The sequence below is a fragment of the Osmerus mordax genome, chromosome 21, assembly GCF_038355195.1.
Source record: "Osmerus mordax isolate fOsmMor3 chromosome 21, fOsmMor3.pri, whole genome shotgun sequence".
NCBI lineage: Eukaryota > Metazoa > Chordata > Actinopteri > Osmeriformes > Osmeridae > Osmerus > Osmerus mordax.
The window spans coordinates 5,564,488-5,588,806 of NC_090070.1; the positions used below are offsets into that span (position 1 = coordinate 5,564,488).

Below are 24,319 nucleotides of genomic sequence, written 5' to 3' on the forward strand. Positions count from 1 at the left end.
AGGTATTTGGTGAAGTCTTCAGCCTAAAGAGTATCATATTCATGTGGACCGTAGGTCGAGATGAAGTATTTTTAGGATTGGATTATATTTCAGAACAATGAATGTGGCTCTTGCCAGTAGAGGGCAGTGGTAATTTAGATTGGTCACGATAGGTAGGGACAACCGCAAGGAAGAAGGCCTGCGCTGTGCATTATGGGCATGGAACCGGTGGCTTGATAGATTTTTGTTGCTTGTTCGTTCACAATGTTACCGTGATGGTGGATTGGAGTATCGAGAACTCCTGTGTTTCAAACAACAGGTACTATATAAATACATACATACATATTTGACTTGATATGTTGGTCTGGTGAAGAGGCCGGAGCTATCACTGCTGCAGTTTCTGTTTTGGTAGCTGTCAATGGCTAGTGAGCTAATGTTGGCTAGCTTGAGGTTAGCATCATTAGCGTCAATCAGTCTACGTGTAACCAGCTGGTGTAGGCCGCGTACTGCAAGTTTACCTAGGCTAGGTAATTGTTTGCTGGCTAATAACAATACTGCTAGGCTACATCAAACGCAGGCGTATTGAAGTGATCCTCGAGTTTGCGTTAGCTAGAGCTAGTATTGTTAGCGTAGGTTGCCAGTTAGAAAAACGTTGACGGGTAGTTACTGTCTACTGTCTGTCTGTACTATGAAAAAGATTGGTGGCATAATCCCTTGTGCTTTTGCATCAACCCCAACATTACTGCCTGGGTTGGGACTGACAGTACAGTAGGCTAAAGGTAGCTGCACTTGTAGTAACGGTAGTTAACTTGGCTAACTAGCTTTGGTTATGATGTGATGATGGTGTACTCGTCGACTTGCTACGCTCGGTAGTTTACCAACAAAGCATTGATCAACAGATCAATTGCATGGACCTTTGCCTAACTATGTACCATTTCGATCTATGTTTAGAAGGTGCCCGCCCACCCATCATCCTAATCCTCAGAATGATTACACAACAGACTGAGGGTCTTCACTCCTACACTAAGGCTTATCATAGTTTTAGTTAAATTGCAGCACTGTTTAGTCAGATCAGTCTTTTGGCCATGTGTGTTTCAGACATGCAACCACAGTCCTTGTTTGAATTGTCAGGAAAATAACTTGTCGAATGGCAAGGTAAATGTCCCCAAAACTGTGTACTGCACACAGCGAGATAACATCTACTCTTCTAAGACACTAACACAAACAGCTGTGCCTCTAACACCTGCGTGTCCTATCCCGGCACTGATGAAACATGTTTTTGCCACTTTCACTTCCGTCGTCAAAAGTGTTTGTGACAAGTGAACGCAGCAGAAGGAACCTCTTTGTGTCTTCTTTTTCAGTTTCCTCTAGCCTGAAGTCTTCAACTTCAACTGGGTGTAGGCATACATTGATCAAACGCTAACTTGAGAAACAAGCCGTTTTAAATCTGTCCTACCACAAAATATTTGTGGATTCTAGCAGTGGACAAGGATCTTTTAAAAGCTAGCCTAATTCTAGTGTTGTGTTTACGTAAACATCCAAGTGTGGTCTGAAATCCTTGCTTTTGGTCGTTGACTCGACCCCTGTCCACCACTCGGCTAGCCTCCCTGGAGTGGTGCCCCAATGACATGGCCTCCAGTCACAGCTCCTCCCCAGTGCCTCATCCCCGCGGCGGTGGCGGCAACGACGGGATTTACCGCAAGGACAAGGAGCCCTCCTCGCGACACTACCGGCCCGTCCGCTCCCTCCCCGATGTGTGCCCCAAGGAGCCCACGGGTATGTGGACCGACCAAGCTATGTTTTAACACTTGCTTTGAAGAATGTTACCTCTGAAAACTGGCCCAGAAAGCCGGGCATCTTACGTGAAGTCTGTTGACTTAACTTTCCATATAATAGCAGCTTTTGTGGAGAAGAAAAGTTATTTACTGTACTGTGTGTTAACAGTTGTGGATTATCATGACGCTTACGTCATTGTATAAAATAAAATAAAAGAATATGTATTATTGTTGCTCACCTTTGTTTTGTATTGTTTCTTTGAGCCTCTGTCTAAAGACACATTTCTACCCCTATGGGGAAGGACAAAGTTTTGAATTTGAATTTAAATGTTTGAATTTCCCACATGCTCTTGCAGGTGAGGCCCGGGGGCTGTGTGAGGGCCCGTCGGTGGTGGCAGAGCACGACCGCTGGACAGTGTACAACTCTAAGGTCAACCTCCCCGCCGCCCTAAACGACCCTCGGTTGACCAAGAGGGAGTCCGACTTCTTCACCAAAACATGGGGCCTGGACTTTGCAGAGACTGAGGTCATGCCCTCCTTCTACCTCCCCAACATCACCAAGGAGCACTTTGGCCCCTACCTTCAGGAAACGGCTCAGGTAACAGGCCAGCAGGTTTAATTATTCAGTAGATTTGACAGAACCGGTCCAGCCTAGTCAGGTATCCGTTGCTCAACAGATTGACTTGTAATGTAACTGCTGTTGAAAATGCGTGGAATTTTCACCGTTGTACTATTCAAGCCAGGATTCTTCCCTTCTTGGTTAGCTTATGTTTTTGATATTTTTGGAAAACCTGAGATTAACGTTGTGGTTTTCATGACATGTAGAATGCATTTCATAGTTTGTTATTTTGACGGCACACTCGTAAGTGAACCACTGTTTTGTATCTTGACCAATCTTTAGAGGGAAAAAATCCATGAGCGATGCAGGAACATCTGTCCCAACAAGGATGACGTTGACGCAGTCCCGAGCGTCACAAACAACCATGGTATGCATTATTGAACAGCGCCTCTGCCCCTGCCGCACCAACACACCACAAAATCCATCTCTGCTCGTATGCTGAGTCATGGCTGTCTGCATGGGATCAGGTTTTGTCCCATGCACTGAAATGACTTGATTCAACAACCCCCCTCCCCCCTTCCACCCTGTAGACAAATCAAGAACGGAGCTGGAGCAAGTTCCTAAGGTAAATGTCCCTTTTGTCACATTCAATGTCAACATTTGCCAGACCTTTCGCCAACCCTGCGCCTCACCGCTTGTTTGATTTGGGAAAATGACGGATATCTCGCCCTTTACATCGGCAGCTACGCCCTTAGATTATGTGATTTAGTCTGTATTTGCAGCAAGGTTTTGACGATTACCTAACCTTAATGAACGGGCCTTGAATAATAACGTGATTGATGCCTTCCAAAATGGCTTTTCACTCATTACTCGTTCACGATGTGTCATGTGATGTCATTCCGTTTCTGTATTATTTACCCACACCCTCGGTGAACCCCAGATCTTCATGAAGCCCGATTTTGCGCTGGGCGACCCCTCAACCTTCAACGCCGTCCTGCCGTGGTCGCACTTCAACAGTGCCGGCGGGAAGAACAGCCGCGACATGGCGTCGTCGCGGTTACTTCAGGAAAAGGTGGGCTTGCTTATCTCGCCTTCTGGGAAACGAGTTTCATAACCGAAAGGCCCATTGATGTTATATGTACACCATAGTATCTGGTGTAGAACATGCAGCCATGTTGGAGTACTTATCCGAGGTAGTACAGAGCTGCTGAGCAGTTCTGATGTGAATTTCGCTCCTCCTATCCGCCTGTCTTGTGTCCCTTTGTCCCCTCTCATTATCTCTCATTCACATTCACTCACTGACTCACTCACAATCTGTCTCTCTCTCTCTCTTCCTCCCCTTTCCCTTCCAGCTGAGCCACTACCTGGACGTGGTCGAGGTGAGCATCGCGCGCCAGATCTCGCTGCGCTCGGAAGCCTTCTTCCACGCCATGTCCTCCCAGCACGAGCTGCAGGACCGCCTGCAGGAGACTCAGCGCTCGGCGGCGGCGCTCCGCCAGCGCACCGCCGCCGTCCACCGCCTCATGTGCCAGGGCCCGCTGAGCGCCCTGCGCCAGGCGCTCTCCCGGGCCAACCACGTCAGGCTGCACAACAAGCTGAAGCTGATGGCCGCCGTGCACCAGACCCAACCCACAGTGCAGCTGCTGCTGTCCACCTCGGAGTTTGTGGGGGCCCTGGAGCTCATCGCCACCACCAAGGAGGTCCTGCAGCAGGAGCTGCAGGGGATCCACAGCTTCAGGTCGGTCGCCTGGGGGAGGGGCTGCGGACCTGGGGGAGGGGCTTGGGGCTGGGACAGGCCCCCGTCAGGGTCATTCTGCAATAGGGTCATCTCCGTAGGGGGACAAGTTCAGACATGGATCGACACCTACAGTTATTTGTTTTTGTCTGACTACTATGACGGATATTTCAATATGACAGCATCTTTTAAGCTTCATTTAAGTGTACCAAGTTCCAGCCCCCCTCACTTGGCCACATTTCAACAGGAGTTGGATGTGTTTGGTTTTGACCTGAAGGTGGAGTTCCTTTCGGTTGTCCTCTTGTTTGCATTTCTGTCTGTGTTGCTAGTGTCTCTTCTACTCTCTCTAATGTATGTTCTAACCCCCTCCCTACACACACACATACACACACAGACACCTGGGCTCCCAGCTGTGTGAACTGGAGAAGCTGATTGACAAGATGATGATCGAGGACTTCAGCATGTACTCCAGGAGTGACCTCAGCCGCAGCCTGGAGGAGGAGGGACAAGTCCTGGAGAAGGTAAGCCGACGCCCTGACTGTGCTCTAGATCAGACGCGCATGAGCCAAGATGGAGTTGCCCTGCCCTTGCAATTCAAAATTTTTGTTTCAACCTTTTTAAACGTGAGCAAGTGGCCGTTGTCAAAGCACCAAAAGGATGTTGTGTTTGTCACAGGTGCAAAACAAAAACGTTGTCTCTGTAAAGGTGGGTTGTTGAAACAGTCGCCTTGGGGTTTAGGAGTAAATCCATGAGTTCCAAACGATGACGGATGATTCATGGTTGCCATTAGAAATAATTTAGTGGAGAAATCAATGTATCGATCAACTAATTTCCAAATTGCACTTGATTGTTTTTAAATGGATTCAACCACAAAGTTACTCCAAGATCTTGCCCAAATTACTAGTAGAATCATTCCTTATGGCTTTTTCGAACCCACTTCAGCTATTTAATTTAGCAGATGTTGCAGTATTCACAACTAATCTTTTTGTCTGTGTGTGTGTGTGTTTTTGTCTGTGCTCACGGTACTGATACAGGACAGGCTGGAATCTCTGGTATTTGGCTTGCTGAGGCAGCGGAAGCTGGATTTTCTTGACATATACAGCGAAGAGATGATACTGGCAGCCAAGAGCATTGTCACTCAGGTGAGAAAGCACAGCTTGTTCTACGAAATATTTTGGCTTCACATATGGAAAATGACGGAAAGTAAACAGTAGAAAGTGTATTGCGTAGCTATTATTTTTATTGAAAACATTATTTGAGCAGTGTTTCAAACGCCTACCCTCTAATTTCACAGTGTGTTATCGACTCAGTGTCTCATATTGAAGAAATTGACTCTGAAATTGTCAACAAGTGAGTACAAACATTTGCCCCTTGGCGTCCCTTACTATTTTCATGAATGCACAAGCTGTAAGAAATGGCTCCACTCAGACTCTTAAGGTGTGACCGAACAATGGCATACCATTTCTGAAAAATCCTCCCTAAAGGAAAGTAAAACCTTTTGATTTTTGTACGGGTGGAAAAAGAAAACAGGCTGGAATGGCTTTCGTTTGTCACTCTCCCATTGTGCAGAGTGGTTAGACTTGATAGTGTTCCGGCTTCCATGCATGTGCTCAGGAAAACCTTTTGTGAATTTGTAACGTGTGAACGCGCTGGTTTTCCCCAGGCTGGCTGACCAGATGCGCCTCATGACGTTCCCTCAGTGGTTTGAGTTGCTGCAGAGCGTTTTTGAGAACTTCATCCTCTTCTTGAAAAGAATCAAGGTGCACATCCACTTTATTTCATTCCGATAGCCTGCAAGTGACCCGTCTGGAATGCAGTGCGACACACAAATGGCTCCACCGATCATAAAATCATCTTAAATATGTAACTAATGCTGAATTTGTGCTAGTCTTTTGCATCTATTTGAACCTAGTGATGTGTCCCCTGTGTGTTGGCTGGCAGGCGACGCTGAGTGTGATCAGGAACGTGGTCCTGGAGGTGCTGGACAGTAATCAGAAGAGCCGTCTGCTGGAAAGGGGGGCGGGGGGGACGGCGGAGGCCCCGGGGGCCCCGGGGCAGCTCCTTCCGGGGGAGGCGGAGCTGGCCTACCTCACCCACGAGGGCATGTTCATCAGCGACGCCCTCAACCACGCCCAGCAGTCGCCGGCCACCGTGGGCCAGGAGCAGAGCTCCGCCGTGGGGCCCAGGTCCCAGGAGCAGAGCTCCGCCGTGGGGCCCAGGTCCCAGCAGGGCCACTCTCGTACGGATGCGTGCGGTAGTGACTCGGCCTCTGGGACCACAGAGTCCTCCTCCAGCAGGGATCCCAGCTACCCTCCAGGAGGGGGCGCTGGAGTCACGTAGGTCTACTCAAACACTCAAGTTGCAGTGCCACTGACCTGACTTTGACCACACTGATTTGACCACACTAATGGTCCCTGTAACGTATGTTCCAAGGTCAACATTATGTAGTGCCTGAATGCTTTGTAATACTCACTGCCAGAAAATGTCTGGCTTTTTATTATTTAGCCTACTTAAACATGATCGTCTTCCCTCACCTTCCAGGTCTAACGAGGAGATGATGCCTACAGACCTGGAGCTAGGCAGGATAGCCAATAACATCCAGGAACTGCTCTACACCGCCTCCGACGTCAGCCACGACCGCTGTGTCAAGGTCCTCATGGCCAGAGCGAAGGTAGGTCTTACCACTGGGGACGGTACAAACACACATCCAGCACGGGCCAGTGCACTTTGACCTACCGTCAGCTGAGTCTTTGACCGTGTTTTAGGGTCGGTTCCAATCCCTAATTGTCCTGCTTGGAAAATAGTTTTTCATTCAGTGGTCAGGAAAGAGTCAGGTTTCCACACCATTTGCTTTGTAAATCAGATGGACAGGCGTAAACTTGCTCTCAGCTGCAGATAATTCTCGAAAACATGTTTTTGTTGACTTAGTTTTGAAGCACTCAAGTGTTTAGTCTGCACCTTCCGTCCCATCTCTCTCTCCTTCCTTCCTCTTTCTCTCCCCCCCCCTCTCTCTCTCTAGGACGGCTCTCTGGAGCGCCTGAGCTCGGCCGAGTTTGTGTGCCTGTCCCGGGCGGTGGAGGGCTTCGTGAGGGACACGGAGGAGCTGTGCTGCCGGCGCAGCATGTCCTTGCGCGGCGCGCTGCAGAGTCAGGCCAACCGCTTCGTCCACCGCTTCCACGAGGAGCGCAAGACCAAGCTCAGGTGATGGAAGGTTTACGACCGCGGAGAAACGGGACCAGAAAACCGCTTTGGCTTCTGCACTAAGCTCACTGTGTGTGTGTGTGTGTCATTCTCAGTCTGCTGCTGGATAACGAGAGGTGGAAGCAGGCCGAGGTCCCGGCAGAGTTCCAGGACCTGGTGAACTCCATCTCCGACGGCAGGATAACACTACCGGAGCGCAAGCCCATAGGTACGCGTGGAGTCCCTGTCGCGTCATACTGGCTTCCAGTCTGGCTTGGAAGGGGGGGTTTGAAGCGATCAGAGCGGGAAAACGACCAAACTAGCTTTTAATCTGTGTCCTCGCCCTCCCCAGCCTCAGAAGACAGGAAGCCAAGTGAATACTTACACATTGACGGTCAGAAGTATGCCGTCGTTGGGTGAGTCCGTCTGTAGCTGGGACTCGACTTATTTGCAATCGGCCGACGGAAAAGTCATGATCATTGCTGTTTTTAACGGTCATGTTCCTCCAATAAGTCTCTTTTGACCTCTGCCCGCCCCCCCAGGACTGTGTTGCTGCTGATCCGGATCTTTCTGGAGTACTGTCAGTGCGTCAACGACATCCCTTCCATCGCCACAGATATGCTAACCCGTCTCTCAGATCTCCTAAAGGTGAGATGCTACTCGACCGCGGGCTGCAGGCCTGTCTGTAAGCCACGGTTGTCAAGTCCACCACGAAAATGTAGCATGACGTAGCCGCAATGAGAGTGCTGACTGCGGTGGTTTGCCGTCTGTGGCAGCACTTCAACTCCCGGAGCTGCCAGCTGGTCCTGGGGGCGGGAGCGCTGCAGGTGGTGGGGCTCAAGACGATCACCACTAAAAACCTGGGTAAGGAACCCACACGCTGTACTGTGTTATCACCGCCACACACCCACACACAATACAATACATGTGAGTGCAGATTCCGAAGGACGGTTACAGTAGCGGCCAAGCTGAGGAGCATCCACACCAGAGCTGCAACAAAAAAGAATCTTCCGATTCAGAAAGCAGAGATTCTGATCATGTGTTTGTTCCACCCACCGAGTGAGTCCATTTCAAATCACCTAGGTCTGCAAATGAGCAAGTTATTCGATCAGGCTGGCAACACCAGCCGGCTCAGTGCCTAGACACATGGATAAACACTGACCCTGAACTTTGACAGTGGTAGCACCCCACTTCTTAGGCCTTAGGTTTAAGTCCCTCCTGTGTGCGTCTCTCCTCAGCACTGGCATCCCGCTGCCTGCAGCTGGTGGTCCACTACATTCCAGTCATCAGAGCCCACTTCGAAACCAAGCTGCAGCCCAAACAGTACAGCGTCCTCAGGCACTTCGACCACATCACCAAGGTGGGGCTGCAGTCCCAACAGCCAGGAAACATGCCAGCCTGGTTAGGTGGGAGAGGTCTGGGATTTCAGGGAGTGTATCTTCGGTCTGAAATTGAATGGTTGTTTTACTCTTTCGGGCAGGATTACAACGATCACACAGCAGAGATCTCTGCCAAGCTGGTGGCAATCATGGATAGCTTGTTTGAGAAGGTGCTATCAAGGGTAAGTTAAGACACTGTGCTACGTGGACTATTGTGATATTGACACTTAATATTGTGATATAATATCACATTTACATTTATTCATTTAGCAGACGCTTTTATCCAAAGCGACTTCCAAGAGAGAGCTTTACATTTATTTACATTTACATTTATTCATTTAGCAGACGCTTTTATCCAAAGCGACTTCCAAGAGAGAGCTTTACAAAGTGCATAGCTCACTGATCATAACAACAAGATAGCCACAAAAACATTGCGAGTAGCCAAAACATGAAGCACACATTGTGAACAACCAAAGTAAGTGCCAAAGGGAAGAACCATAAGAGCATGTAGTTAAACAAGTTACAATTAAACAACATGAACCGCTATAAGTGCAAGTGTACCTGTGGAAAGAGCAAGCAACAATAATAAAAACAATATATCACAGCGAGTACAAAAATTTAAATCAGTTACCACTAACCACAAGAGCAACAAGTCTCTAAGCAAGAGTCATTGTGATCCTTGAGGAAACTAACATCGGGTCAAGCGAACCATTCCTAAGTACCGTTGTACTCCCGGAACAAGTGCGTCTTGAGCCTTTTCTTGAAGGTGGAGAGACAGTCAGTGTCTCTGATGGAGGTGGGGAGTTGATTCCACCACTGGGGGGCCAGACAGGAGAAGCACTTGTGTTGGGACCGGGCGGTCTTGAGCGGTGGGACCACCAGGCGGTTGTCTGAAGAAGACCGTAGGTGGCGGGTGGGGGTGTAAGGCTGCAGGAGAGACTTGATGTAGACGGGTGCAGTCCCGTTCACTGCTCGGAAGGTCAGTACCAGGGTCTTGAATCTGATACGGGCCATGATAGGTAGCCAGTGGAGAGAGATGAGGAGCGGGGTAACATGGGAGCGTCTGGGTAGATTGTAGACCAGGCGGGCCGCTGCGTTCTGAATCCTCTGAAGAGGGCGGGTTGCACATGCTGGGAGACCAGCGAGCAGCGAGTTGCAATAGTCCAACTTGGAGAGGACAAGTGCTTGGACTAGCAGCTGGGTGGAGTGCTCAGACGGGTATCTCCTGATCTTCCGGATGTTGTAGAAGGTGAATCTACACGACCGGGAGACTGCAGCAATGTGGGCCGTGAGGGAGAGCTCGTCGTCCATGGTAACCCCAAGGTTCCTGGCAGAGGATGAAGGGGTCACCGTCGCAGATCCCAGGGTGATTGAGAGATCGTGGGAGATGGAGGGTTTAGCCGGGATGATGAGAAGTTCTGTTTTGGCGAGGTTCAGCTGATATATATCAATAGTGATATTGAAATCTATACACTGTTCTACTCACCGGACCATTGTGATATCGACATATTTACCGTTGACTTTACATGTTTGTCGGTATGAATATTGACATTTTTATCTCCTGACAGTATGAAGTCAAGGCCCCCATGCCGTCTGTTTGCTTTCGCAACGTCTGCAAACAAATGGCCAAAATGCACGAGGCCATCTATGAGCTTCTGCCCGAGGAACAAACACAGGTAGTGGAGATTCGCCGAGTCGTACCCTCTGTAGGGGAAAAGCGTTCGACACGCAACACCGCAACGCCTAATCACTTGCGCGTCTGCTTTGCACAGATGTTGTTCCTGAGGATCAACGCCAGTTTTAAAATGCACCTCAAGCGGCAGCTGGCTCGCCTCGGGGTGGTGAACGACGGTGGTCCACAACAGGGGTGAGTACTGTTATTGTAAGACTTGCGAGGAAGGGGGGTCACTGTGCTTGTCAAGTGACTCCTCCATACTAGGGCCAAAAGGTTTAAGTGTAATTCATGTCTTATCGAAGACATACTTTCTCGAGACAAAGCAAGATCTTGTGATCTTGCTTTGTCGTCAGACATTGAACGACCATACTGAGCGCCCGCTGTCTCCTCCTCCTCTAGGCTGGTGGGCGTGGACATCGCCTTTTACACCGAGAACGTTCAGGCCCTGAGGACACTCGAGAAGCTGGACTTGAGCATGGCAGAGATCTGGGAACAGAAGAGGTGATGGCTTTCTGCCGCGCGCGCGTGCGACATGATGAACCCGCCCCAACCACCACCACCACGCCCACCTTGGAGGGACACAGCTCCTCAGGCGAAAAGAATCTGTACCAGTAGCTCACCCTCCTGGTCATCCTCGCCTGCCTTAGGACCACGGACCTCACTGGCTGCAGGCCACCTGTAGAGGGCGCTGTCTGGGGGTGGGTGAGGTTGGTGGGTGGGGGACAGGGAGAACTAGCAGAACTAGAACTAGACCGCCCTGCGACGTTGTGGGACCAAACCCAGAGATGTGCACAGCTTGTGGGCTCCTCGCAGACTGTCTCTGGGGCTGAGAGACCTGGGATGCATCAGTGCCTCCTTTTAAACTGCTGTCACCTCATCTCACTGTGTGCAATCCAACTAGATGATTTATTATTACAGATGAATAAATTATGATTTACTGTCAATGGGGAAGCTGGCAAGACACTCACCAGATTTCTTTTTAATTTTTTTTGTCAACAGCAGTAAACTGTGGATGTCCTTGTAGCACTCGGCAACAAAAATGAAATACGTGGCCACTCCTTAAATGGGATTCAGACGTGTGAATAGAAACTCATTTTAAAATGGTTGTAGTCAAGATTCTACTTGACAAGGCTCTCACTACTTAATCGCTTTAGAGAAAGTAGCATATTATCAAAGTTGACTAAGTATCTCTTAAAGTACCTGTCCTTAGTTGATTTACATTGATCTTTCCACTTAATTGCTCAATTCACAGCAAATCAAGCAGTCGCTCTTGATTAAATAATTGAATTAGTCATCATGAACAATTCAAAATATAATATATATACACAGTATAACTCCGACAAAGCTGGATGCTTGAGCTACATCAAGCATGAAAATTGGCTGTGAATTCTATAAATTGAATTTGTATTCAAGTGACAACAATAGTGATTCCTTAATGTTAATTGTATGCATGGACTTTTTGGTTCGTCTTTTCTAAGTAGCAAAGCTCCATCCCAAATAGTATCCTGTTTTCTGAACTGCCTGCCCCTGCACTGTTAGCATTGACACCTCATGCAAGAGGATCCAAGGGTATAAAAAAAAAAGCACCACCAACTAACTGCTGTCTTCTTCAAAAGTGCCTACTTTTGATAAATATCAAAGACTACACATCTGACTTCTTTACAACAGTGTACTGTTTGTTTTGAGTGCCTAATGTTCCTGTGTGCGTGCGTGAGAAAGTGTGAATGACTGGTGGGCCCTCATTGCTGCTCCGGTAAGAGATGCATTACAAAGCGAGTGACAAACAATTCTGAGAGCATGCCTGAGAACTACAAATGTCTTGAATCCCAGAATCATTTCTGAATAAAATATGAAACATGGAACTACTTTAGGATTGGCCTATTTTCTCAGCTGTCGTTCTTGTCCATCTGTTGTCTGAACTTATTCCATAGCTGACAAGCTTTAGCCTGCCTCATATTTTAGAACACGGTGGAACATTGGTAAGTTAAGTAGGCCTACAGTATATAGCTACAGTGCAGCTGTAACAGGTAATAGTAGCCTTGTGCTATTGTTTGTGCAAGAAATTTGGGCTGAGGCCATTTGTTTTCCTTTTGAGAAAACTTACAAACCCTAAAGACCACATAGGGGAAGAACAGTTCTCACTGGAGTAAGTTACCACAGATAATTTTACATAAACTATAGGCTATGGTTTTACTTAAAACTGTACAGTCTGATAGTAGTATGGCTTCATACATGATCGGTTTGCTACATTGGTAACATGAGTTTAATATCAATGTGTCATCGCCAAATTTCAACATGCGGCCAGTTAACAGGGTTATGAAGGTTCAACTGATGGGAGTGATCTATTTACAAAATAGGCGCAATGACTGCATTTTACAACATTGCCCAATTCCAATAAGACCAGTAATCTGACCACTTATCATTGTCAATGATCAATGATTGACTGTAAAGCTTCTGGAGTTTTCGTAACCTGTAAAAACAACACTGATCTAAATTTCCTTCAGTAAATTATAATTTACAACTCATCAAGCTTGATAAGGTGCACTTTCGCAATATTTGACTTCATGTTTGACTATTTTAATCAGTTTGCAAGTAGAACAAAATATAGATGACTGCTTACATTCTGTTCCGCAAGACAAGCAAGAATGTGTTCCACTGAAGATGGACACATTTTTTGCTTCAAATAAAAGCAATGATACATACCAAATGTTTAATCTGAAGAGGGTCTTTCGAAGTCCAGCTTGTCCTCACACATGCAATTAGATTGCACCTGTTCAGAATTAGGCACATGATCGCCTAACCACTAACACAACATAATTACCATATCCAGAATATACATTGTTTCTAGCGTCATTCATGTTGAAGTACATGTATTATGTTGTTGAGGCGCGCTTAAAAATGTAGGATTACAAATACAGAATATTAAAATGAATCACATTCACTTTTATTATAATTGGAGACAAAGTGGTGAGTAAAACTTTGAAGCTCAGAACTGAATCACACAACCATGTAACAGCCTTAGAAGTGTTGCGTGTGATGTTGTACCCAATCACAGCATTAGAGAGCAAGAACCAGTCCCCTTTAATGGGCCGAGACTGTAGGATAATTGTGTCAAACACTGATAATTCTTTCAAATCTGTAGGTCTCTTTCTGTAACAGTCCTTGCATTTGTTACAAACAAGCTTGTCCTTAGCCATGAGTCTTGTGTGTGTGTGTGAAAAGGTTCTTAAGACCTCAGTGATCAAGGATGCGCAGGTTGCCAGATACAATCTTGTTTTCCAGCAATGCTCCGGCAGGAATATCAATCCTATCTCCATGATTGGCAATGATGATAACCGTGCCCTGTGAGAGTTAAAGACATTCAATAAATCGGTTTTGTAAATGACGACACTATCACAGTTTTACACAGATATATCCCACCTTACTCACGGTGAACCGGGAGACAATCTTTACCTTGAGAGAGACTTGCTTTCCAAAGGTGACGTCTCCCGACACTGTGAGATGGTCCAGTTCCAGCATGTCGGGGATGCTCTCAAATCTGGTCAGGTAGTCGTGGACCTAGCATAAAATAACAAAGTAAACATCGAAACTTGCACACGACCGATCACTGTGCGCAACCCATATCCGGGTACCCGTAGCGAAGGCTACCTTGGTGAAGGAGCTGCCCAGTTTGACGTGGGGCGTGCTGGGGAACTCTCTCTTCTTGCTCATGGTGAGCGAGCCGGCATCGAGGCTGTAGAGGTTGGACATGACCAGGAGCAGGTCGGAGGAGGTCTTGACGGGCAGGAAACGGCTGCGGGGTACGTTGACGCCCAGGGCGTTGTCGAAGCTCTTGATGGCGGCGCCAACGGCAGTCTCCAGCTGGATCACATTCAGGCCTCCGTCTAGTGTCTGAACAGGAGGATGCCATCATATCACAGTTTTTTCGGAGGGCTAGTCAGACGTGTGATGTAAGCGCAATGAAGTTAATGGGCATCTGGGCTAACTGAGATATGCTAGGATTACCTCTTTGTTGCAATGGAATACAATGGAACAAGAAACAACAGGCTTTTACTTCACTGTATTTAAACTAACATCTATCGTCAGTCTTTGCCACTGCGGTTGTTGAAAAGACTCAAATATATTTGTCCCCTCTCACCTTGGGGTTGACGATGATCTCCATGTCCATGGCGTTCTGCTCGTGCAGCCTCTTGATGGCATTCAGTGAGATCCACAGGTTGTTGGTGTTGAAGATCTTGAACTTAGTGACCGATTTGAACTCGTCCACGTGGGCCTTGGGCACCTGGGAGATCTCAAGGAGTCTCAGCTTGCCGTCATACTGGGTAAGAGTACCGCCCTGTGTGGTACGAAGGGATGACAAAAGACATTGAAACAAACATACTCTTTTACCCTCTGCACGAGCTCCGCCGACTGCTCCCACAGAGTTCAAATTGAAATCGAAACATCTGCAGGTATGTATTCAAGAGCGTTAACTTGATTTTCCTAAAGTGACTTCCCTAGTCACTTATCGGTATCCCTCATTCTTAACTGTTATCCTTTAATGGTTTGTCTCCCAGCGTCTTTTAACCCTTGTGCTGCCTTCGGGTCACAATGACCCGAACGACCCATCGTTGTGTTGCGTTAACTTTACCCAATACAAAAACAAATTGCAAATTATTAAAAGCAATTTATTCGCGCTGTGGGCGGGTCTGAGACAGCCCGACGGTTAAAAGAAAATGCTTCACTTTATTTTTGTATTAGGTAAAGTTGTCGCAACACGACGATGGGTCACAATGACTGAAGGGTCACAATGACTCGAAGATAACACGAAGGGTTAAACACCTGTAGTTCCTACTTGGGGTCGACCGATATGCGTTTTTCAGGACCGATGCCAATACCGATTATTACAGATCAAGTAGACCGATAACCGATATTTTGAACCGATATATATGTCTAGTGTAAAAATGAAAATTAATGTCAAGATTAAGAATAAAAAGGTGTCTGACAAAGACTCTCTTTAAATTATTTTAACAATATCTTTAATTCTGAGAACTGTTCATAATAACAATATTAATAATAATAACAACAACATAAAAAATGCAGGGAGCATCCAGCAGCATTCTGTAAAACTTAAAGAAGTACATTTAAACCACAACAAGCAACAAATGAACAAATAATGGAAAATAAATGTAATAGTTCCCTGAAGTTTTATAAGCTAATAAAATGGGTAACAATTAGTAGTCCCAATCCAGCAGCACCAGGTTGTGGTGCAAGAAGCAAAGCTGAATCGGTTTTGAAAATGACCGATAACCATAAAAATGCTTAATAACGGCAGCGATAATCGGTCGACCCTAGTTCCTACGGTAGATCTACCCCCCCACCCTCCCCCCTCCCAATCACCTTGACATCGGCCCTGGTCTTGTCCGTGACCTCCATGACGAACTCGCAGCGCTTGTCGGCTGGCTGGCTCATCAGGTGGTTGAGGATGAACAGGTCTACCGTGGCCCCCAGGTTGTCGATGTTGGACACAAAGATGTACTCCTTGCCCTCCGCTATGAGCTTGTCCAGCAGGCCGGAGTTGTAGAAGCTAGCGTAGATGTCGCCATGACCTGGAGGGTACCAGGCCTCGCTGTTCTCCCCGGTCATGCTCATATCTCTGGCGATGGGCAACAGGGACTCCTTGTTGATGCGGGGATACCTGCAGGGCAGGCAGTAGAGAGGGCAAGGTTTGAAGGGAAGGGGGCACGTGTCAATGAAGAAAGAGTAGTCAGAGATATTACAATAAAGATTATGCATTTGGGGAGATTTATAAGAAAGTGTATAGTAGTAGAGCATAATGTTGGTCTCAAACACCCAAACAAATGAATGGGCCATATTCGAATATACACACAGATGTGTGTATATCTATGTACATGTATGTTTGTGGATGTATACACGTCACCTGCTCTGATTGAAGGTGTGGATCTTCACCCTGTGATGTGCGTATTTCTGCAGGATCTTCTTGGTGTCCTCGTCTGTGTTGAAGGAGTTCATCAGGACCAAAGGCACTTCAGTGTTGAAGGTCTTGTTCAAGTGCTGAGACGCAGCAAGAGGGAGACCGGATACAGAGATACAGAACTTAACGCGTCATTGAATCATTTAGCTGCAATACATCAATACGCTTACGCAGGAAGTGAAGATTCAAGGGTCAATCTGAGTGATTTGGGATGCCTTTTTGAGCGCACTACTCATGAGCAGATGTTGGCATCGGAGATAGGATGGGGTGCTGCTCTCTCAGGTTTCGGGCGTACCTCAATCTGCTGGACGGTGAGGTCCAGGAAGGTGTTCTCGTTGCGGACGCTGATGAGACTCTTGGGGCCCTTGCATCCCATGCTGGTCCCCAAGCCTCCATTGAGCTTGACCACCACCAGCTTGTTAAGACTGGCCGCCACGCTGTCTGGCAAACCCTTGGATTTGATATCTTCATAGGGCTGGATCTGGACGAGGGAAGACGTTTTGTTTTGTTGAAATGTTGGCAAAAAGGAAAAACATTTGACAGTTTTCATGATTCACCAAAGCACGAGGGGGGAATATCCTGTTTCAGTGATTGGGGTTTGAGAATTTTAAGTGTATTATTTAAGTGGTTATGCTAACCTTGATTAGGACACTGGGCTCAAATTGTGATACTTCTGTTAGTAAAACAGAAAAACATCTAGCATGAGTCCATGTCTTTGTGCATGCTGGAATTAAATAGAGGGCACCAAAGTTAGTTCTGAATAGGGTTTGTGCGTGTGTGCGTGTGTGTGTGGGGATGGGGGAAGGGTTGGGGACACACTGGCACCTGACTCTATTATGCAGCATTGCTACGCAGTGCAGCCATGGCGACAGCTGTCTAAACCAAGAGCTTGTGGAATTAAGCACAGTTTTTTACTGGGAGACTAAAGCCCCCTGAATCACTTCTCGAGTAAGAGAGAGGCTGCAACACAAGGCTCAAGTAATGTGTTTTGGACGTACAGCTATGTCCATTGTATCAAAGTAGACTTTATAATAGTAGTAGCAGTAGTAGTAGTAGTAGTATTTGTTGTTGTAGTGTTTGGCTAAATAACAGAAAAGACAAATGTGAGTCTGTTCAGGCAACTCTTATGCAAGTCTGTTTTCCCATGCTTACGTCGTTAAATAGCTAGCTGAGTTAGTGAATACGTTGAAATAAAATGAAAAATATTGGTCTCTCAAGAACACTTCTTTAAAGGCCTATGTGTTATGTAAGGTTTATCATTAGCATCTGTGAATACAATATAACAAAAGGACCTTTGTGAAAGAACACATCATACAGATAAACATGAATTTTCTCCCTTAATGGGAAAACAAGTATTTCAAGTTTATACAGCTGCCAGAATTCCCAGTCTTCACAGCGTACAGCTGGAATAGGGAGGTCCCTTTAGGGGGGTCACCCTGGGACAAGGAGAAGGGACATTGAAACATTTGGCCTTTTCTAGTTCTGAGCAGCCAACTAATGAAAGACTGACAGATTTTTGAAATGGGGGACAAAGCGAGACAGGGGTGAATATAGCCTGTGTGCGTTTCACATTCACAACCGTACCTCTTTCTGCATCCAGTCATAGGAGAAACACACAATGCCTCTGCCTCTCAGACGTTGACCCCTTCACTGCCTTGTTTCATCCCTCCCCACCCTCTTCCTGTAACTCCTTCCCGTTTACCAACCTTATCACATGCAGATAAATGTGTGAACAAGCGCACGCATACACTTTCAACACGTGCCGGGCTGTTGGAGGGAGTTGCGTTATGTCAGAGTTGGCATGGTAACAGGCCGACCTGATCTTCCTCCTGGCTCACACCTTTTCATAAGTATAAAATACAAAAAACCTGATCCCTCTCAATGTCACAAATGGTAACTGAATGTACACTCGGCTTCTTCAATTCATCTCTACATATTCCATAAAAAAGTATTTGATTAAAATCAAGTGAAGTACCAAAAGGATTCCCTTGGTTGATATAGCTGTAGGGAATGGCTTCCTGGGAGCCTTTGTCATCCTCTGGGAGTTTCATTTCTTCTGAATACGTGATCAAACACCTGAACTCTGTTACTACTTGCAATAAGCCCAAAGCCTTCTTAAAGTGGACCAAAGGAAATCATGATATATAGAACATGATTTTGTTCATTTGTACCAGTTACAAGGTGATTGGTTGGTATTTAAAAATAGGTGTAACATTATTTTCCTCCTCTGTGTGTTTCCTGGCAACATCATAACAGAGATATCGACAACCTCACAACTCCCTGTACTTGATACGTAGTCAAGATTGGAATATGTAGAGATTGGAATATGTAGAGATTAATTGAAGAAGCAGAGTGTACATTCAGTTACCATTTGTGACATTGAGAGGGATCAGGTTTTTTGTATTTTGTAAGCCCTCTGTGACATGCTTGCGTGTAAAAAGGGCTATACAAATAAATGTTGATTTGATTGGAGCACAGCAGTGTTTTAGCCAAAGTAGCTGTGAGGTAAATAATTAACAAAAAGTATTAAATAGCCTAAAAATACAGACTTTTTTCCAAACATTAATTATATGCTGGACTAGAGAGTGTGGTTTCATTGCAGTCAGCACTCTTGCATCACACTTAACGTTTTTGAGTCTTATTATCTGTATATTGAGACTACATTTATCAAAGCCATTCAATATAACAACAAAGGCTACAATAAAGGCTTAACAACGAAGGCGGCCATGAGAAAAAAAAAAGCACTGCTCCAAACAGACTAAGACTGCTTGGAACTCAATGATAAGCAACAAGGTAACTTCTTATAAGCAATAATATCCTGTCCAGACGTTCAAGATAAGGTTCGCAATCTCCAAACTTGTGAACCCAAATCTAACTGACCCATGTTCACGATGGCACTGTTAGGTTGCAGACGCCCCCAGCAGTGTAAGACACTTGTGTGTAAGGTTGTAGTGCATGCTACCAGAGAATACAAATGTCAGCCAAACCCAACTCCCACACCCTCAAGTCTGGCGTTCCAATGCTGGGGGGGGATCAGGCTATTCATAGGGTTAACCTTCCGTGTGCTGGGTATTTTGGGAACCATGGGGTAGAAATGGTGTATGGGGGGGGGGGATGAGACTTAGAGGTAGTGAAATGTCAATCACGTGATGAATGGCTCGGCACAGTCTTTATACACTCTGTTCTTGTATCTGGTTACCTAGATTGGTTCTGACTTAGAGGTCCTGCTTTCTATCCCTGTTACAGGCTCATGGGGGTTACAAACAAACTGGCACAGAACAAGTGTCCATACATACATAGACCCACATACAGTACATAGCCTACTGTGGGCCTCAGGCCATCCTTAATACATCTTTGAACTGGATATCTGAGGCTTTTTGGTATTGGGAAAGATGTCGATTTGTCATCAGACTTCAGGGTAGCTGGTTCATTCCTCTGCTACACGTCCTTTCCCTCAAACCCATACTGTTTCAAATGGCACGCACTAGCGCAAACCGCTATCAGTGCTACTGTGTGTCCTTTGACACTGAAGCTTGAAACAGCCACCCTGACCCTCTTAGCTATGCCAATTTTCACCACATGCACCAATCATCACATCCTAACAGCATAACTCTCTTTTGTCTCACCATCACGCTCAGAGTTTGTTTCCAACTCACATGGTCCACTCAGCTGGGGGCTGATAGGGGGGGAAGGGGGGGGGGGGGGGGATCAGTGGGGCCTATTCTGGCTGCCTGCCCAGAAAAGGGAAACCAACACTGGGCTCTCTGTCCAGGTCTCTCTCCAGGCAGACAGGACCACAGTACCCCCCCAGCCCTCACCCCCTGTCGAGTGTCACATGACTACTCCCTGGACAGCCCCTCTGACCTGTCTATCTCAACTGGCTCAAAGACACCGCACTGTTCCCCATCTGCTCAGCTGGGGAGTGGGGAGGGAGGGGGGCGGGCTGACTAAGAACAGAGCCATTTGGCCCAGAGACGCAATGACATACTGTCTCATACAGATAAAGACAGAGTGAAGTATGTGACCTAAAACAATTTCTCTAAACTGTGTTCTCCTTGGATGAGCTATGATGATTCATCCCTTGCACAAGGATAAACCTTAAGGTTAGAATCAAGTGTTGAAACTTCCTCGCGCTAGTATGACCTGAGACACTCATGTCGTAGGATGATTAACGGCATAGATTGTTTGTATGTTATGGTATTTGGTGTGAAGTGACTCACCGAACCCTCTGGGGGTCTGTGGATCTTGGCCCAGTCGACTGAGGGTCCCTTTGCCTGGAGGAATCTGTGGAAGAGGTTTCTGAAACCCTCAAAGTCCTTTTTGGATATCTGTAACAGAACGGTCAAAAGATCAGTTTAGAGTATAGACAACACACATTCCAAGCCCCTTTAAATAGACATGGCCTCCTTATTGCACGTCTTTAGGATTTGGTGCCTAGGAAGAGTCCTGATAAACAACACAGCCTAGTACAAGACAAAACAGTGACTGAAGTCAAAACATCATTAAAAATGCCTTTAAAAAAAAGTTGTGTGACAGTGTGGCTTAATACATTTTAAAAGGGCCAACTTGGGAAATAACTGTGGAACCAGACTAAATAATCTCATAATGATGTTCACCGTCTCCTGTATCCTGTCTGTAACTGAGCGTGTCTGTTTTCATGCAACCGTCTGGCCTTTAATCTTCTCCTGCCCACTCCCAGAATCAAAACTACTGCCACCACCCTTCGTTCGACCTCCATTTAATGGCTTTGCTGTGCGTTGCACTCCACAGCATTGGAAAACACCGCCAGGATAATGATTAGCACTCCTACCCAGTTGATGTGCTCTACCTGTTCCTGTGGCCTCGGGGCTCCATCATGTGTTTAATTGCACAGCCCCCCCCCCCCCCCCTACTACTACTACTCCACATCTACAGAGAGAGAGATAGAAGCCTAACTTTTAATTGCTTTTACTCTGCAGGGTGACATTCAAGTGGGAGTCAACTACCCACACCTTCTGCAGAGAAATGGCTGGCTCAAACCTTTGATTGATGCTGCTGTTTTCTTCTTTGTTGCATGCATCAGCAACCTAAATACAGCCGCTTAACTGCTTCCAGAGGCAGATTATAAGTTTGTTCCATTCAAACAAATGAGGTGTTTGTAAATAGCACTTATTGGATTGGTAATTGGAGTACGGCTCGCAAAGTGGGAAAGATCCTATTGCTTTTTGACAGCAGTGAGAAAGGTATGGATGTAACTGAAAACCTACTGTGCAGAATAAACACGATGGGGTAACAAGACAAACAGCTGGGGGGGGACGCAACAGCAAGGCAGAGTCCAAGTTGAGAAATCGAAATGTCTGTAAGTATGAGAGAGACCCATGAAGAGACCCATTGGTCATTCACCTTCTCAAGGGTACATTCCAGGGACCAGAGCACGTCCTCCCTTTTAGCAGACACTGAGTGCTACACATACCCAACCGAGCCCACCCCCAAAACACTACATTGTAGCACTACATTTACAGTTTGTCATTTAGCAGACGCTCTTATCCAGAGCGACTTACAGTAAGTATAGGGACATTCCCCCCGAGGCAAGTAAGGTGAAGTGCCTTGCCCAAGGACACAACTTCATTTGGCACGGTCAGGAATCAAACTGGCAACCTTCAGATTGCTAGCCCGATTCCCTAACCGCTCAGCCACCTGACTCCACTAAATCTTCTCTCTCCGCTATCGCCACAAACTCTTCTAGCCCAACCCTGTCCTTTCTTTCACGCCGTCTACTGAGCTCTCATCAAAGACAGCCCTCTTCGGTCACATGTTAATGTGATTGAACAATAAAGTTTTCTGAGTCGTAAGAGGCCCCAGACTAGCCCACCTCTGCCTCGGCACCCTTGGTGGTGGCCCCTAGCTTCTCCAGCTCCTTGTGCATGGAGCTCTCCAGCTGTTGACGCATCTGCTCCTGGAACTCGGACATGGCTCCTTTACTGAGATCTGTCGTGAGGGAGGGAGGTGAGAGGTGAACGTGAGAGGAAAAAAGTGGGAGAAAATGGGAAGGATTTCATTTAGCTTACCAACGTGAGAAACAGGACAGGAGAAAGACGTTATCAGTTGTGTGTTTACTCAATCTATCTTAATAGCTTTTTGTTTCATTTAGGAGGACGTTTTAGAGTCTGTTTATAGTGTGTAAATGCAAAGCATGAATAAAACATGTTTTAAATTACTTAAATTGTCATCTCCACTATGTGATTATGTCTGTGCTGTATTTTGCATCCCTTTAAGAATCTACTTGAGTCCTTGAAGATGTTTTTCATTTCACACATTCTTTTAAGAAACCAACAAACTATTTTCTTTGTGCCATTTCTGGACTTAAAAGTTGACTTAAATATTCACCCACTGACTCAAAGGCCTACTCAACACAATAACAGTAAACTTGATTACAGAATACAAGCAAGCACTTGACAGCTTTGTGTGGATTAAATGCAATTTCCATCAAATTGCCAATCATGGTGTTGTGTGACAGTGAGAACACAATCAGTATTCATCTCACGACACAAAGGATGAAAAAAGCTGGAAACTAAATCATAGCAAAGTCTGAATTAAATAACTTTTTCTGTATATGTCTAATACAATCAATTGTTATGCGTCTGTTTACCAAAAACATAAAAATTGAATAGTTATTCTTATAATGCATAAATAACACTACCCAATAGAACTTACCAGCGGCGGTAAGTGACATCTTGGGATATTAAGATAAAATATTAGCAGTAAATGGTTTCTCGTAAAAAACAGCACACAAAAAAGTCCTGCCAATCTTCGTATTACAGTCTAATATTGGGAATAGAGCAAATCATTCCGAATGAGATGCCCAGAAATAAGTAGTCCACGAAACAATTCGTCACTCCACCAGTTGCAGAAATGTAACGTTTGCCCACGTCTTCTAGAGGTGGACTGATGCACCTATGCAAAGTCTTGCCAATTGGTATGCAGTATGCGCTGTTTGGTCGGTATTATTTGGAAAGCAGGAGGCAAGAGGAGGTAATCATATAAATACATATTTTATTTATAAAGCACGCCCCCCCGACACGTCACAAATATAAGGGCATAAACTGGATTTGACGATTTCATGGGGTTCCACAGCACTGTTGCATAGCCTACGTGAAAATGACCCACCCCTTAATGACAATGCTGTTCGGTCGTTGGATAGTTCCATGTTGACTATCTTCATTGTCAAAGGGGCTGCAGTCTCGGCCATACTTAGACAGTACATTCAACACACAAGGTGCAATGGGTTGCCATGCTGTTCTCTGCAAGATAATGTGGCGTGGGCTATCAGGCCAGAATATGTTGCTTTTAACAACTTTCCTTTACATGCCAGCATATTTCCACAAGAAGCACGTTCTCAAGCAACTTACACTTCGCATGTCAGCGGCCGTTAAATTGCATTGGCTACCCACCTTACACAATTACTGATATCCTCAAAAACTCCAAGGACAAGGTGCTTGGTTACTTTACCGAGTTTGTTTTCAGACAGTACTCTTGTCAGACAAATTAATAATTTAAAAAGTGCGATTTCCTCGGTTTTCTCGTTCGTATTTTTATCTTTTACACAGGCTCCTTGGACCACTTCTAGAGGTTATGGCAAGCATTTATACGCACAATTAAACACGGAAATGTCGTACTTGGATTTTTGACATGCCGGTGAGAGACAGCATGGATTGGTAATCGTGTTAACCAATCAAATAATGTAAAACCCTGTTTTGTCCAATCAGAATGTAATTCAGGTGGGTGGAGCTAGAGTCGGTCATTCAAGTCTCCAAAATTATTTTGAATTTTTTTTCAAAGCTGTAAAGATAAAATTGTCATCTCATCAATGTAATGACTCTAAAATAATAGAGTATTAATTTATTTGCAGACATTACAGGCTTGGGTTGTCTTCAAACTGTTCGCTACTTGTTGCCCATTATTATGTTTACTTAACATTGCCCCCGTGTGGTGACATATCACCGCACATGACCTGTGGTTGGAAGTTCAAGCCTAACTACGATTGTGTATTTAATGCACAGCAAACATCTTAAATACTAAATATA

At 45.9% G+C, this 24,319-nt stretch overlaps 2 protein-coding genes across 4 annotated transcripts; one reads left to right on the plus strand and one right to left on the minus strand.

Annotated features, from left to right (window-relative positions):
* The first annotated feature begins 172 nt into the window (after window positions 1-172).
* vps54 (VPS54 subunit of GARP complex) lies at window positions 173-10,974 on the plus strand. 2 transcript variants are annotated; one of them, XM_067259699.1, is made up of 23 exons: window positions 173-298; window positions 1,582-1,755; window positions 2,111-2,352; window positions 2,656-2,740; window positions 2,904-2,938; window positions 3,254-3,385; window positions 3,666-4,051; window positions 4,443-4,569; window positions 5,083-5,190; window positions 5,343-5,398; window positions 5,712-5,808; window positions 5,990-6,384; window positions 6,590-6,719; window positions 7,068-7,249; window positions 7,345-7,457; window positions 7,581-7,644; window positions 7,771-7,876; window positions 8,005-8,092; window positions 8,467-8,588; window positions 8,709-8,789; window positions 10,176-10,283; window positions 10,380-10,474; window positions 10,682-10,974. In XM_067259699.1, exons 2-23 carry the CDS (start codon window positions 1,608-1,610, stop codon window positions 10,785-10,787), a joined length of 3,006 nt encoding a protein of 1,001 aa, XP_067115800.1. In that variant the 5' UTR covers window positions 173-298; window positions 1,582-1,607; the 3' UTR covers window positions 10,788-10,974. The 2 variants fall into 2 exon arrangements, with proteins under 2 accessions (XP_067115800.1, XP_067115799.1); XM_067259698.1 differs by having other exon boundaries at window positions 179-298; window positions 1,582-1,759.
* A 2,225-nt stretch (window positions 10,975-13,199) lies between these two features.
* LOC136965480 (UTP--glucose-1-phosphate uridylyltransferase-like) lies at window positions 13,200-23,866 on the minus strand. 2 transcript variants are annotated; one of them, XM_067259648.1, is made up of 10 exons: window positions 23,687-23,866; window positions 22,108-22,223; window positions 20,477-20,584; window positions 16,552-16,737; window positions 16,203-16,336; window positions 15,662-15,959; window positions 14,421-14,618; window positions 13,931-14,173; window positions 13,736-13,840; window positions 13,200-13,624 (listed from the first exon to the last, which is right to left on the minus strand). In XM_067259648.1, exons 2-10 carry the CDS (start codon window positions 22,204-22,206, stop codon window positions 13,517-13,519), a joined length of 1,479 nt encoding a protein of 492 aa, XP_067115749.1. In that variant the 5' UTR covers window positions 22,207-22,223; window positions 23,687-23,866; the 3' UTR covers window positions 13,200-13,516. The 2 variants fall into 2 exon arrangements, with proteins under 2 accessions (XP_067115749.1, XP_067115748.1); XM_067259647.1 differs by lacking the exon at window positions 23,687-23,866 and adding an exon at window positions 22,950-23,040.
* Window positions 23,867-24,319: the final 453 nt, after the last annotated feature.

Bases quoted from the DNA above. Each gene is read 5' to 3' on its own strand.
- vps54 (XM_067259698.1), top strand. From the start codon at position 1,603: ATGACATGGCCTCCAGTCACAGCTCCTCCCCAGTGCCTCATCCCCGCG. The intron at 5,399-5,711 runs GTGAGTACAAAC...GGTTTTCCCCAG, and splicing joins GACTCTGAAATTGTCAACAA to GCTGGCTGACCAGATGCGCC. The intron at 6,720-7,067 runs GTAGGTCTTACC...CTCTCTCTCTAG, and splicing joins TCCTCATGGCCAGAGCGAAG to GACGGCTCTCTGGAGCGCCT.
- LOC136965480 (XM_067259647.1), bottom strand. The intron at 16,337-16,551 runs GTACGCCCGAAA...GCTGCGTCTCAG, and splicing joins TCACCGTCCAGCAGATTGAG to CACTTGAACAAGACCTTCAA. The intron at 13,625-13,735 runs GTAAAGATTGTC...TAACTCTCACAG, and splicing joins GAAAGCAAGTCTCTCTCAAG to GGCACGGTTATCATCATTGC.